At 39.9% G+C, this 15,403-nt stretch overlaps 1 protein-coding gene across 1 annotated transcript in view; it reads left to right on the top strand.

The window, feature by feature from the left end:
• The window catches only part of rptor (regulatory associated protein of MTOR, complex 1), a 384,600-nt gene that overhangs the window by 23,190 nt on the left and 346,007 nt on the right, over window positions 1-15,403 (top strand). The window contains exon 2 of the mRNA XM_048554896.2: window positions 6,917-7,019. Coding sequence (XP_048410853.1) covers window positions 6,917-7,019 — 103 coding nt within the window. The remainder of the gene's footprint in view (window positions 1-6,916; window positions 7,020-15,403) is intronic.

Genomic DNA, 15,403 nt, shown 5'->3' with positions numbered 1-15,403 from the left:
CAGTGAGAATAGACAGCTTTGCTTTTAACTACAGATGAGAGAAATGTAGACCCTTTGTACTGGAAGCGTGGTACCACTTGATGCGATGGAGATATTCAGAATTTGCAGATTTTGTTGAGGTAAATTGAGAAAACAACCAATTCCTTATGGGCATTTTGTGGGTAAATGAAAGGTGTATATTTAAAATAAGCATAGGATTGAGAGTGGTCAGGAGAAAGATTTTTCAGCAAATGGTTTTTAGGGTGCAGATTGAATCAGCAGGAACAGTGATAGAACAGTTTAGGGTGTAAATTACAACAGCAGAATAGATCTGTATAACACTTTGTCAAATGATTTAAGGACTGTCTTAGAAGAGGCTAGAATGGCTTAATGAGGGAATTTGTTTTTAAGAGCTTTGGGAAAACATTCAGTAATGTGCAATGAAACATGACATGTGCTTTCCAGATCCATCACTTAAGTTTTATCCCAAGGTAGCAGTTAACAGGAAATTCTAGCTTTCTGCCCAGTCCAGAATTCTTGGAACTCCACTTCGCAGCTGAGATCCCACAAGGCAGCTTTTAGAGTATTGGTATGTGGTCTTTTAGTAACATGGCATCCAATGGGTTTCTGTAGAAACCAGAATTGGAGAAATGTTGTGCTGGAGGAAATTAGCGATGGGGAAGGTGAGGCTATGGTGTGATTTGGAAGCAAGGGTGAGAATTTTCAAATTGTAGAATTGATTAACTAGGAACTGGTGTAGGTTAGCAAGCTTAGGAGCGATGGATAAAGAGGCATCAGTATAATTTGAGACAGGAGCAGTCTGTCGAATGACCTCAAATTTGTGTAGACAACAGAGGACAACTAGGAATGTTTTGGAATAGTTAGGCTCTAGGTTAGGCTTTCTAGAAAAAAAATACATGAAGATTTCAGGAGAGGCTATGTCGAATTAGTTTGTCTATGTGATGGCATGGTTAAATGATTGGATGCTTGTTGTCAAACCAAAGAAGTTTGGTTTGGGCTCGAACAGTAGTGAGGGACAGGATTGTTTTCAGTGGCTAGTGAATGAAGTTTGTGATTAGTATTTGAAGACAACTGCTTCGGTTTTACCAAGATTTAGTTGGAAGAAGTTTCTGCTCATCCAGTATGGAATGGTTGCCAATCGCTCTGGTCGTCATTAGGTGGATTTGGGTGCTTGTCAATGAATACACAGAGCTGGATGTTGATAAAAGTGAATAGTTCAAATGATAATGAGCCAAAATGTTTAGCGCTTTCAGAGCTGGCATAAACTTATTGGTGAAATACTACAAGAAACACTGTAATGTATGTTAATTTTATATATAGTGCTGATAGTTTAATGTAAACCTAAAGTAAAAAGCATGAGCATAATCAAATGATGATTAACAGACGAGCTTAGAAAATATCGAGATTCAACCCAGTGATATGGAGAGATAATAAATTTGATTAGGGAGAGCGTTCTGAAGGATAAATTCATCCTGTAATATTGATGTGTTTCATTAAACCTCTATCCAAGTGCAGCTGGCCAGGAGCATTAACAAGGATGTAAAATATTTCAGACAGAATGATTTCGCAAATATCTAAATCATTTAATTATTAGAACTACTCAGTGGCTGCAGCAAACTCTTCATTCAGATGAAAAACCTTGGCAGTGGTGTGTAGCACTCCATTTCAGTACATACAGTTAAGAAATATTTAGACATATTTTGTCCAATCCTCAGTCCCACTTTACAACATTAAACATGGCAGATATTGGAGGTGAAACAGGTTTATTCGCTTGTAAATGAGCAATGGCCAATACCCAAGGCCCAGCTCCGAGTTATAAAGCCTTTTAAGTGCTGATGCTTATGAATGGGGAAAGTAGGGGATAAGCACCAATATGAAGGACTGAAGAAGGCAAAAAGAGAAAGTGGCAATAGTTGGAAACCCATGAGTGAGTAAAAAGGAGACCGATAACCAATATTTGGTGCTATGGTGGACAGACAAGATGGAAAGGAAGTTGGGTAACTAAAGGAAGTTTGAAATTGAGAGACTGAATAGCAGGATCAGCGTGAAGGTACGGGACCGTATCCTGGACTCCATGCATCCAGATTCATGACAAGCAAGGCCAGGTGAAGTCAAAGATCATCTGAAAGGGAAACAAAAAATAATGAGGCAACATTATTAAAATTTCATAAAGGGAAAAAAGTATTGAACAGTGGCACAATTTAACCAATTTTACTGTGGGTCGGGCATAGTGACACCATGAGGGGTACAGTGTATGAGACTTTGCCTAGCTGAACTAAATGTTAGTGAAAGAAATGTCTTATGATTAAATTGCTCTGTGACAGAATGAGTGCCAAGTCAGTTGATATTTGTGGAAAAAATGCAAGGGTATTGATTCATCAGGGAGTAAAAGAATATAGACTCCGTGCCAAAGCTGCAGAAGATAAAACTGGTTCTTCCAGAGGCCCTGAAAGATCTTTGAATTGCTCTTTATTCTTGTTTTTCATTTTCTATTTAACTGTCATTAATGTGAATCCTAAAAAATAATTAACTTGACTAAGGAGTTAATTGAAATGCTAATGGGACGTTAATGGGATTACTTTTCAAAAAAATATATGCAATAAAAATCCTCATTAATGTTTTGGCATTTTGTTTCATGAGGTGACTACATATATATCTTTAGTATAGAAGTGATACAGATATCAAAAATGGTAAGTTGAAGCCACATCAAGAGGCAGTGAAAATAAAAACAAATTCAATATTGAAACTTTTGATGCCGCAATTTACCATATTGTATAATTTGTTTCTTTTCCACTGCCTATAAAAGAAGCTGTACAGAAAGGAAACTGGAATGGAGAAGGCATATTTTTGATGATCATGATGGAGTAGTCACGCAGCATGCCTTATTACTATCTCCAAATGCTGATCTGTTAAGTGCTGGGATGTGAAAATTTGCTGGGGTTGTCAGCTAGGTTATCTTTACACATGGGCTTGTATATTCCTTCCTTCCAGAACATAGAAATGGTGCCCTTTTTAAATCTAGTTTAGCTGTGTTAAGATGTAAAGGGTGGAAAATGAACAAGACAGGGAATTCCCAAGCGAGGTATTAGGAAGCACTCAGGCAATACTGAAGGCTGCATGTGAAGAATTTAAAGCACAGTAAAGTTCCTCAATGGGTTGTATTAATTTGCAGTTTTAAATGGGCAGCATCATTTGTGAAAGTATGGCATCACTGTTGTCCGTCTTCTTTTGATTTTTTTCTCCCTATTGAATACATTTGAATTCTGAGTTGCTTCAGATAGACCATGGCAGACATGCTTCTTCAGTGGTTCTCCTCTAAACTTTTGCTGTTATTGTAGGTTTATTGATAACATTAGCTACATTACTGCAGCTCATTATATTATATTACAAGTAACATTTAATATACTTAATGGTGTTATTTGAGAGCCTTGTGCCACTTGATATTCCACTGTGCATGAATTTACTTAACAACAATCCTGTGGCACTTAGAGCCAAAACTCTTGTGGAGGCTTGGTTAAGTAGACTGTGTTAAATTGCTTGTAACACTGTTGAAACCATTGGAGTGATTTAAGTAAGATTAACTACTGTTTTTTTACTTCAGTATACTGCAAAAAGGAAAACATGTTGTTCACATTTTGGGATAAGTGGTTTCTTAATGACTCCAGCTGATTTATGTTTGCAGAAGCTGAAAACAGAAAGTTTTGTTCTGAAGAGTGTTTATAATTCTGCATGACTTTTTGATTCCTATGTGGATTTGAGAACAAATGTGTTGATCTCCTTGGTCTTCCTCCTGTTGGTGCAGTCTGGATCAATATGAGGCTCTGTAGATTGCAGTCAGTCTGAGGTACTGCAAAACAAAGTGAGCGGGTTTTGATGAACATCATCTCTAGATTCTGATCTGATCCATGTACTTCCAGCATTTTGTGGTTAAATTTAAGATTTGAAACATTTAAAAACTTTTTTGATTGTAGAACAAATTGATTTAAGTACCATGCTTGGAAATGGACTTTTAAGCATAATTGGGAATTGGGCTAGTTATTGTTTATTGGGTTCTGCCACTGCTTTTTGTGATGCTTAAACATCAGGCCAAGAGTATCCATTTTTGGTTTTGTTGGTCAGCTTCAGGTAAAGTAACAGCAAAGTCTCTGCATATGCTTTCAGTTTCCCTTGGCGTGAAGTACAGATCAGTTCTGTTCCTGATAGCATGACTTCCATTTCTCACTTTGAAGCATGCAGGAATGAACTAGGCAGTTCATCATTCCTCCTAACATTGCACAAAAAGAATTCAAAAGCTGCTGGCTTTTGTGACCAAGGCTGCCCGATGAAAAGCAGGGGTACCGATGAACTGCAGGCATCTCTAAAATCATATTGCAGTATTAGCTGTCATTTTCAGGAGAAGAGTGATGTCGAGAATTTATTCTCTATTCTTCAGTTATGGACCAGACCAGTCTCCCTTAAAGTATATTAAAATAGTCTAGACCCTAACGTTTTGAGGTTGTAGACGTGCTTACTGAGCCGGTGGGTTTGTTTGCAAACGTTTCGTCACCCTGCTAGGTAACAAAGTCAGTGTGCCTCTGTTGAAGCATTGGTATTCTTTCCCACTAGTTATTTATATGCCTCAGCTTGTTGGGGTGTTTGGTACCACTTCTGTTTCTCAGTGGTTTGTACACAGGATCTATTTCATTGTGTTTGTTGATGGAGTTATGGTTAGAATACCAGGCCTCCAGGAATTCTCTGGAATGTCTGTGTTCGACTTGTGCAGTTATGGATATCTTGTCCCAGTCAAATTCATGTCCCTCTTTTTCCATGTATAGTGAAACAAGTGAGATTTGTTCGTGTCTCTTGGTGGTTGGTCAGTCTTCATGTATCCGTATTGTCGGTTTTCTTCTGGTTTGGCCTATGTAGTGTTTCTCACAGTGCTGCAATGGTATTTTGAAAATTACCCTGGTTTTGTTGATTTTGGGTATGGGATCCTTTACGTTTGTCGGTAGCTGTTGTACGGTGGTGGTTTGTGGGCTACTCTGATATGTAGAAGTCTGAGTAGTCTTGTGGTCATCTCTGAAATGTCCTTGATGTATAGTAGAGTGATTAGTGAGTCTGGTCGTATTGTGTCTTCCTATGTGGTCTGTCTCGGAGATAATGGCGGGTTGTGTTTTTTGGGTATCCATTCCTTTTGAAGACTCCATATAGGTGCTGCTGTTCTGCTTTGCGTAGTTCCGGGTCATTACAATATGTCATGACTCGTTTAAGTAGTGTCCTGATGCAGCTCCGTTTGTGGGTGCTGGGTGGTTGCTCGTGTAACTGAGTATCTGATCCATAAGTGTGGTCTTTCTATGTATGCTGGCCCGGAGTTCCCCGCTGTTATTGCGTTCTACCATTATGTCCAGGCAGGGGAGTCAGTTGTTCTCCTCCTCTTTTATGCATTTTATCCCAGTGAGGATGTTGTTTGTGTGTTGTTGCATTTCCTCCTATTTTGTGTGTTTGATAATCACGATGGTGTCATCTACAGACAGAGCTCGAAGAAGTCCACTGACAATATTTGATCATTGCTTTTAAATAGCAAAAGCTGAGATAAGCATTAGTTGTTTTGTTTCTGATCTATGGTTGTTTTCTGTGACAGATTCCAATTTGAAATGCGGGAAAATGTGGTGGACGTTCCAAGTAGAAAAACTGATGACAATTTAGAGTCCATGTGGTCAGTCTCTCTATTGCAGGAATATCTGTACCACACTGTGGCTGTCATTAGTGTCTCAGATATATATCTGTAATTAATTTAGTTGAAATGTGGTGATAATGATGAAATAAAAGCCCAAAATAACAATCCCTTATTGGCAAAGACATGGTTTCACTTAACGGAAGGCTGTGGGCATAATTCAACTAGTGGGTGGGTTAGGAGAAATAATTATAAACATCCTGAGCCCGTTAAAATTAAGAGACAACCTGGGCCGTATACCAATGGGCATTAACCAAATTAAGTAATTATTAAGAGATAGTAGGAACTGCCAATGATGGAGAGTCTGAGATAACAAGGTGTGGAGCTGGATGAGCACAGCTGGACAAGCAGCATCAGAGGAGGAGGAAAGCTGATGTTTTGTGTCTGGACCCTTCTTCAGAAAATGCCTGCTGTGCTCATCCAGCTCTACACCTTGTTATGTAAGTAATTATTAATATCAGCATTCAGTTATATTCACTAAGTAAGTAATACAACTGCAATGGTAATCAACGTTAGTTATATTTTTAAAGAATTCCTCATTTGCTTTATCATTGGCAACCTCTGTTTTTCTCTCCTTTTGAAATACTCCTTCATGCCTACGTCTTTGATCAAGCACTTGGTCTTCTATCCTAATATCCTCCTCTTGTGACTTGATGTCAGAATTGTGTTTGATAATGTTCTTGCAAAGCACCTTGGAATGTTTCACTGTTAAACTATTCAAATGCCTACTGTTGTTGAGCTGTACATTTGTTAAATGTGTGTGTGCGCATAATTTCAAGCCAAATCTCTCTTGTTATTTTAATCAACCTGTTTGAACATATTGTGATGTGTGGAGGTACCTTCTGGTCAAGAGGGAAGGACTCTTATCACTGTGCCATAAGCCTTTATTTTGTGCATCTGTTTAAAATGGATATTCAGTAGTTTGGGATTGTTTATTCATAAATTTGATCAATTACATGTCTCATCAGTGTAACTGTGCGCCATCAAAGCCCCACAGATAAGAATGTACCTTTTTTTTGTTTGTACTTTTCAGTTTTATTTCAGGCATAACCCATATAAAAGCCACTGGAATAACAGTTGCAGTGTAATTCATACAAATAATGAGTACATTGAAAATAAATAAAAGCTCATAAGTGCATGTGATAATTGTACTCTGTTGCTTTGCACTCATTGGTCCTGTTTTTGGAATATTTTGTGTTTTAGATGAAAACTGTCAGTGTTGCCTTAGTTCTGTGCCTGAATGTTGGTGTGGACCCCCCAGATGTGGTGAAAACTACTCCCTGTGCTCGTTTGGAGTGTTGGATAGGTGAGTAACCTCTTAGTAAAAACCGAAAGAACTGCAGATGCTTTAAGTCGGAAACAAAAACAGAAATTGCTGAAAAAGCTGAACAGATCTGGCAGCATTTCTGAAGAGAAATCAGAGTTAATGTTTTGGGACCGGTGACCCTTTGTGTTGTGAGGAAAGGTCCCTGGACCCCAAACGTTAACCTCTGATTTCTCTTCAGAAGTGCTGCCAGACCTGCTCAGCTTTTCCAGCAATTTCTGTTTTTGTTTCTGAGTAACTTCATAGATTTGAGAGACAATATGACTTTGTTCATTTTCTCATTGACATTTCTGAATATTTATTTCCAGACAGTAAATCTCAGATTGTAAAATTTTGATTTTACCCTCACCCTTTTTAATCCAAGAGGTAGGAAAACAACCTGTGCTGCCATTGAGAGTTGTGCAACATGGTATTTCATGACATGCATTTCCCAGGTGGTAAAACCTCCTTCCTAATCAACTAGCTCCATCTTAGAAACTTATCATTTGGGGAATCAGTGCTTTATGTAACCACTTGCTGTGAGTTTGATAGTGTATCAAAGCATAGAATCACAAAGCATTGAGTGTTTGGAAATACCAGTTTTTGGAAATCACCAGATGGAGGGCAGTTATTTTTCTTGTTTCACGACCTACTGTGTTTAAGAACATACACTGTTTTTGTTCAGAATTTCAGTACATTCATAAACTGCCCTGGATAATTTAATCACTTGTTATTTCCTTATTTAGTGACTAATTTTCTACAGAAATTGTGTTCTGGTCAATGGAGACAATGTGGTGCAAGAGTTTAAGCAGTTCAACAACGCACAGATAACAAAGTGTGAAGCTGGATGAACACAGCAGGCCAAGCAGCATCTCGGGAGCACAAAAGCTGATGTTTCGGGCCTAGACCCTTCACCCACAGGCCGGGTTTATTAGTTTAGCCATGTTAATGAGGAGTGGCATTACTCAAAGGGAAAAATAAACAATCCAGGCTTTTTTTTTGTGCAATCTCTGGATTTTGTTTGTTCGAAGGCATGGGGAGCAGAAAAGGTGAGAAAATATAAGGACTTCATGTTTGGCTCAATGAATAAATAAATAAATTCCTTTGGAAGATGTTGGAAGACTGACTGCAGTAATATTTTAGTTTTACTTCACTGTGGATTTAACTGTGAATGCATAGAATCCGTTAGAACTGATAGAAGCTGGTGGAGAAGTAAATAATCAATTAACCCAAGAGTTCTTCATCTGTTGGACTGTTGCGTATGTATGATATGCCTACAGTTACAAACACAATAGACATTTGAAGAGTGGAAGAGGGATAGAAACACTGAGAATGATAGAAACGTTACAGTATAGTAGCTGGCCAGTTGGCCACACCAGCCCTCTGAAGGACACCTTCCCCCCCCAACCCCATCCCCACTCCCCATCTATCCCAGTTACCCTGTGTTTCCCATGGCTAACCCACTTAGCTTGCAATCCCTGGATACTACAGACAATTTAGCATGGCCAGTCCACCTAACCTGCACGTCTTCAGCCTGTGGGAGAAAACCGAAGCACCCGGACGGAACTCGTGCAGACACGGAGTATGTGTGGAGTTTGCACATAGTTACAAACTGTAAACCAGGGTCCTTGGTGTTGTGAAGCAGTAGTGCTAACCACTGAGCCATTGTGTCGTGGGGGCTTTTTCTTGACAAAATGTTACCTTTCTGCCAGTTTTCTCCCAATTCTGAAGATATTGATTCTTTTCTGGAGCATGGTGTCCTGCTCAACTGTAACTGTGTGATATCTGAGTTGGGATTGTAAGTACTGGCAGGTGGTTTAACTGGTCGGTCTGCTTGATCTTCTTCCTTGATATCCACGTATTCACGTCTGCCATTGGCTCTGGATACTGGTCAGGAATGGAGTCTTGATTGTTATAAAATTGTAGTTGCTTTCCTTAATGCAAGGCACTGTGATTAATTATTAGTCCAACTAGCCCAACTAAGATTGATTAATTCAATAAAAGCCAGGAGCTGAATCTGGGACATTGTTGTTTCTTATATAACATGTCTCCTCAATGCAACATTGCCCTAGTATTGTCATTAGAGTTAGATAGTCGGTCTTGCAATATCTTTTATAAGGCCTGCTTTTGTATTGTATACTCTTGTTTTCTTCTCCAGTTTGAGCAACAGTTTTGAACATTGGTGTACATTATGGAAAAATAGCAATTCACAGAAAAAAATCCAAACTGAAAGAACTGTGGATGCTGTAAGTCAGGAATAAAAACAGAAGTTGGTGGAAAAGCTCAACAGGCCTGGCAGCAACTATGAAGGAAAAAAAATAAGAGTTAACGTTTCAGGTCCACTTGCCCTCCCTGGGAACTCTGGCAGCATCAGTGAAGATCAGTTCTGAGGAAGGGTCATCAGACGTGAAACAGTAACACCTATTTTTCTTCATAGAAAAAGTCAGTCTTGTGCAAAGTGTAGTTAATTTTGAAGTTGAAGTGTTTGCTTAGTTTGAAGCAATATGTTGGTTGGCATAAAATTCCAATTATGCAATGTAGGATTTTGGTTCAGATTCTTGGTGTAGCGTGTAGTAGCAGATATTTATTAAAAGGATTGTTGTCTTTACCCTACAAAGGCTGCCCACAGTATTTTGCAAAGCTTGTGCAACTGCCTTAACTGTAAAAATGGGTTGAGACCAAAAGTAGATTTGGCCCCTCAGAAGGGAGCTTTGAATGGAATCACCTTGGATTGAGGCAGGCTTTGGCTTATGAAATGTACTAATGTGCTAATTCACCTTAGAAACTCCAGTTAAAGAGCATTACCTCACAACAGAGTATGAAGGGCTCTCGGTGCAGTCCCTACCTGTGAGCCAGGAGCCTCGGGTTAAAGTTCCATCTGCTCAAGAGATATGTAATGACATCGCTGAACAAATTGATTGGAAAATATCTAACTATGATGTGACTGTTTACTGATAGATACCTTGGTAGCCTCAATAGAATATGCTAGTCTGCAGGGAGCAGTCAGAGGGCTGAGCAGTGGTACCAAGTTAGTGTACAACTAACTGAGCTTGGGGATCGCTGCCTAGTCTACAGGGAGCAGTTGGAGGCCATATCAGCAGCACAGCGAGTATAGAACTAACTGAGCTCGGGGATCGCTGCCTAGCCTACAGGGAGCAGTTGGAGGGCATATCAGCAGCACAGTGAGTATAAAAGTAACTGAGCTTGGGGCACATTGTAGCCCCAAAAAAACCCTGGAGTGACATCACAGCTGCCACCTGATTGGCTGGGAGGAAATCAGCATCAAATTTGAAAAAGAACATGAGCTTTAACAAGTTAATTAACTAATTACTTCATTAATTTATGTAAATTTATTCATAAATGAAGTAGAGACAGCTGGGCAGGTGATGTTCTGTAGCTGCGTGACGTGGGAGCTGGCAGTTGCTATTATGATCTGCAGTGACCATATCTGCTGCAAGTGTTGGTTGCTTGGTGAACTTTGGCTTGAAGTTGATGAGCTAGAATCTGAGCTTCAGACACTGCGGCACATCTAGCAGGGGGCGAATTACCTGGACGTGTAGTTTCAGGAGGTGGTCACACCTGGTAGATTAAGTACTTCAAATTCAGTCAGTGATCAGGGACAGCAGGTTGTGATTGAACGTGAGGCAAGTCGGGGGGATCCTGAATTCAGGAGCGGAGGAAACGCAGCTCCTGACCTTGTCCACCACGTATGAGATATGCCCTGTGAGGATGAGGAAAAGAGCTGTAGGATGAGCCAGCTGTCCGCTGCACTGTGGTACAGGAGACTATTCAAGAGGGGAAAGCAAAAAGACAAGTGTTAGTTGTAGGGGATTGAGATTCCTGGTGCCAGGGTGAGGGACAACTCTGACCAGTTTGGAAAAATTGGAATGGTAGAGTGAAGATCCAGTTGTCATCCATGTTGGGACAGACAATCTAGGCAAGACCAAGAAAGAGGACCTGTTTGGGGATGATCAAGCATGAGAAATGACATTTATGGACAGGTCCTCAAGGGTTATAAACTCTGGAATACTAACCAAGCCACATGTAAATTGGTTTAGGGATAAGAAAATTAGGGAAATAAACACATGGCTAAAGAAGTGGTGTGGGAAAGAGGGATTCCATTTCATGGGTCATCAGTTTTGGAGCAGGAAGGATCTGGAGTGTTGGGACGATCTCCATCTAAACTAATCTGGAATTCTTGTTCTAGTGAAAAGGATAAACAGGGTGGTCACTAGGACTTTAACCTAGTGAATTGGGAGAAAGGGAGGGGGAATACGACAGGAAATATAATGGTAAATAGAAAAGAAAGCAGCAGATTAAAATGTGCAGGAGGGCTTAACCAATTGAAGACTACAAAAGAAGTTAAAAGGATGGGAAACCTATCAGAATTCAAAAAGAATGTATAAAAACCAATGTAAAGACACTTTAGCTGAATGCTTCTAGCATTTGAAATAAGGTAGATGAGATAACAGCACAAATCATCACGAATGAGTATGATTTAGCAGCCATTATGGAGATGTGGTCCTGACTGGGAATAAAATATCTGGAAGTATGAGACTATTTGGAAGGACGCACAGGAAGGTAAGGGAGGTGACTTAGCTCTGCTATTTGAGGATGACATAAGGGCGAAAGTGAGAGATGGTATAGGTTCTATGGAGAATAAGATTGATTCCATTTGGGTGGAAATTAGAATATTTAAGACGATAAAGTCACTAATAGGAGTAGTCAATGGCCACCAAATTATAACACCACAAGGGCAGGAAATCAGCAAAGAAGTAACTAGATCCTGTAAAAATGTTATGGCAGTTATCATGGGGGATTTTAATCTTCATGTAGTTTGGTCGAACCAGGTCGGTCAAGGCAGCCTTGAGCAGCTCATTGTGTGTATCCACGCTAGCTTTCTTGAACAGCATGTAATGGAACCAATGAGGGAGCAGGTTATCCTAGATCTGGTCCTGTGCAATAAGACTGGAATAATTAATGATCTCAAAGTTAGGGATCCTCTTGGATGAAGTGATCACCATATGGAGGAATTTAGAATACAGATAGAAAGTGAGAAGATAAAATCCAATTGTCTTGTGCTTAAGCAAAGGAGACTACAATAAGATGAGAGGAGTCGGCTGATGTAGACTGGAAGCAAAGACTTTTATGATGGGATAGTTGAGGAACAATAGAGGACTTTCAAAGTGCTCAGCAAAGGTATATACTAATGAAAAGGAAGAAGTGTAGAAAAAAGGGTAATCCGCCATGGACGTCTAAGCAAATAAGGGAGACTATCAAATTGAAAGATAAGGCATACAAAATAACAAAGACTAGTGGGAAACTAGATCATTGGGGAAACTTTAAAGGTCAACAGCCACAAAAAAAACTTTTAAGAAATGTAAGACAGATTGTGAGAGCAAATTAGTCCAGAATATGAAGATAGCCACACTTTTTTTCATTTTATGTCTTTGTAGAAACTTTTGCTAAGGTAAAAATATTGGTCCTTTAGAGGATGAGAAGGGAGGTTTAATAATGGGAAATGAGGAAATAGCTAAGGCATTAAACGGGCATTTTCTGTTTGGTCTTCACAGTAGAGGACATGAATAACATGCCAGTAATTGATGACAAGGAGAGTAAAGTAGGTAAGGACCCAGAAACAATCATTATCATGAAAGATTTAGTGTTGGGCAAGCTAAAGGTAGCGAAGTCTCTGGGCCCTGATGGGATGTATTCCAGAGTACTAAAAGAGATGGCGGGAGAAATAGCAAATGCGCTCGTAATTTTTCAAAATTTGCTGGACTCTGGGGTAGTTCCTGCAGATTGGAAAAGAGAAAATGTGACACTACTGTTCAAAAAAGGAGATAGACAAAAGATGGGGAATTTAAAGGCTGATCAGCTTAACTGCTGTAGTGGAGAAAATGCTTGAATCTATCAAAGAAATAGCAAGGCATCAAGATAGAAATCGTCCTATTGGGCAAATGCAGCATGGGTTCATTAACGGCAGTTCATGTTTAACTCACTCACTGGAATTCTATGAAGATGTTATGAGCGCGGTGGACAACGGGGACCTAGTAGATGTGGTATATCTAGATTTCCAAAAGGCAATCAACAAGGTTCCGCACAAAAGGCTGCTGCATTAGATAAAGGTGCACGCCGTTACGGGCCACGTATAAGCATGGATAAAGGATTAGTTAAGTAACAGGAAGTAAAGAGTGGGGATAAATGAGTGGTTTTCTGGTTGGTGATCAGTGACTAGTGATGTGCCTCAGGGATCAGTGTTGGGATCACAATTGTTTGCAATTTATGTAGATGACTTGCAGTTGGGAACCACATGTGGTGCATAAAAGTTTACAGAAGACACCGAGCTGAGTGGTGGAGCAAAGTGTATAGAGGACTCTTAAAGTTTGCAGAGGAATATATGTAGTTTAAGTGAATAGGCAAAGGTCTGACAGAGTACAATCTAAGGACGGAGTGCAGAGGACATTCACTAAGTTGATTCTGGAATTGAGAGGGTTAGCTTATGATGAGAAACTGAGTAGACTGGGATTATATTCATTGTAATTTAGAAGAATGAGGGGGTGTCTTACAGAAACATAAAATTATGATGGGAATAGAATTCCCTGCCCAGTGAAGTAGTTGAGGCTTCCTTATTGAATGTTTTTACAGCTAAGGTAGATAATTTTCTGAACATTAAAGCAATTAAGGGTTATAGTGAGAAGTTGGGTAAATGGAGCAGAGGCCATGAAAAGATCAGCCATGGCCTTATTGAATGGTCGAGCAGACTTGGAGGACCAGATGGCTTACTCCTGTTCCTGGTTCTTCAAGTTCTTATGCTTTGAATTGTTCAGCAGTGTAAAGTATCTGGTTTGGCTCATCTGTTTACTTCCCTAACTGCCATTTTGGTGGCTGGAAGGTTGGTGTGATTGGCTTTGGATGATGTCCACTTGGAAGCTTGTGCCAATATCAATAAATGTAGCTGTGCCTTCTCTATGTAGCATTGAATTAGCTTGGATATTAAAGTCCTCGGAGTCTCAAACTGCCAAGGATTTTCCCTATAGAAAATACAGCGAAGATTATTGATTTACTTTTTAAAAAAAACCTTAATTCAAGAGAATATTTTTGTGGCAACCTGAATTGTTCTTGCGAAGGTCCTTAGGCCTGCATCCTTTTGAAGATGAAATCTGCTTGGTACTATAAAGTAAGGACAACAAATTACAGGACCTTCCTGTTGCATATTAATTAACAGTTTTGATTCATACTGAGTGTTTTAAAGTAGTTTAATCTGTTCATCTGCTAGTTTCCAAATTTGATCAATGAAGTAGCGTAATGGGAGGATTCACTGCTTCAGATTTAGTCTCATGGATATCTAGGCTCTTTTTTTTTGCAATGTTCTTTTGTGGGTTGTGATTGTCACTGGTTGAGCCAACATTTATTGCCAGCCCGTGGTTGCCCTTGAGAAGGTGGTGGTGAGCTGCTGCTTTAACCCGCTGCAGTCCATTAGGGAGGGAAGTCCAGGATTATGACCCGGTTATAGTGAAGGAATGGTAATATTTTCAAGTCAGGATAGTGAGTGGCTTGGAGGGAAACTTGCAGGTTTAATTTTATTTATTCATGGGGTATGGGTGTCACTGGTTAGGCCAGCATTTATTGTCCATCCCTAATTGCCTAGAGGGCAGTCAAGAGTCAACTATGTTGCTGTAGGTCTGGAGTCACGTGTAGGCCAGACCAGAAAAGGATGGCTGTTCCCTTCCCTAAAGGACATTAATGATCCAGATGGTTGTTTCCAACAATCTTCAATGGATTCTTGGTCATCGTGAAGCTCGTAATTCCAGATATTTATTGAATTCAGATTCCACCATCTGCTGTGGCAGCATTTGAACCCAGGTACCCAGAGCATTACCTGGGTCCCTGGATTAACAGGTCAGCAATTAATACCACTAGGCTATTACCTGCCACGTATCTGCTGCTTTTGGCCTTCTAGATGGAAATGGTCGTGAGTTTGGAAGGTGCTGTCTGAGGATCTTTGGTGAATTTCTGCAGTGCATCTTGTAGATAGTATACAGTGGTGCTACTGAGCGTCATTGGTGAAGGGAATGGATGTAGATTGATGTATTGCCACTCAAGCGGGTTGCCATGTCATGGAAGGTGTCAAGCTTCTTGAGTGTTGTTGGAGCTGCACCTATCCAGGTAAGTGAGGAGTATTCCATCACACTCCTGATAAATGCCTTGTAGATGGTAGACAGACTTTTGGGAGTTAGGAGGTGAGTTGCAGATCTATCAACCATTTTCTTGGGTAAGTTTTTAACTCTGTTCCCTATAGTCAAATCACTGCAGTATTCCAAGCATCTGACCTACTCTTGTAGCCACTGTGTTGATGAGATGAGGTCAGTTGTCTTTTTTTTGTG

Source organism: Stegostoma tigrinum, chromosome 22, assembly GCF_030684315.1.
Source record: "Stegostoma tigrinum isolate sSteTig4 chromosome 22, sSteTig4.hap1, whole genome shotgun sequence".
Classification (NCBI taxonomy): Eukaryota; Metazoa; Chordata; class Chondrichthyes; order Orectolobiformes; family Stegostomatidae; genus Stegostoma; species Stegostoma tigrinum.
Note: the sequence above shows the minus strand (reverse complement) of the source record. Positions and strands in the feature narration are given on the sequence as shown.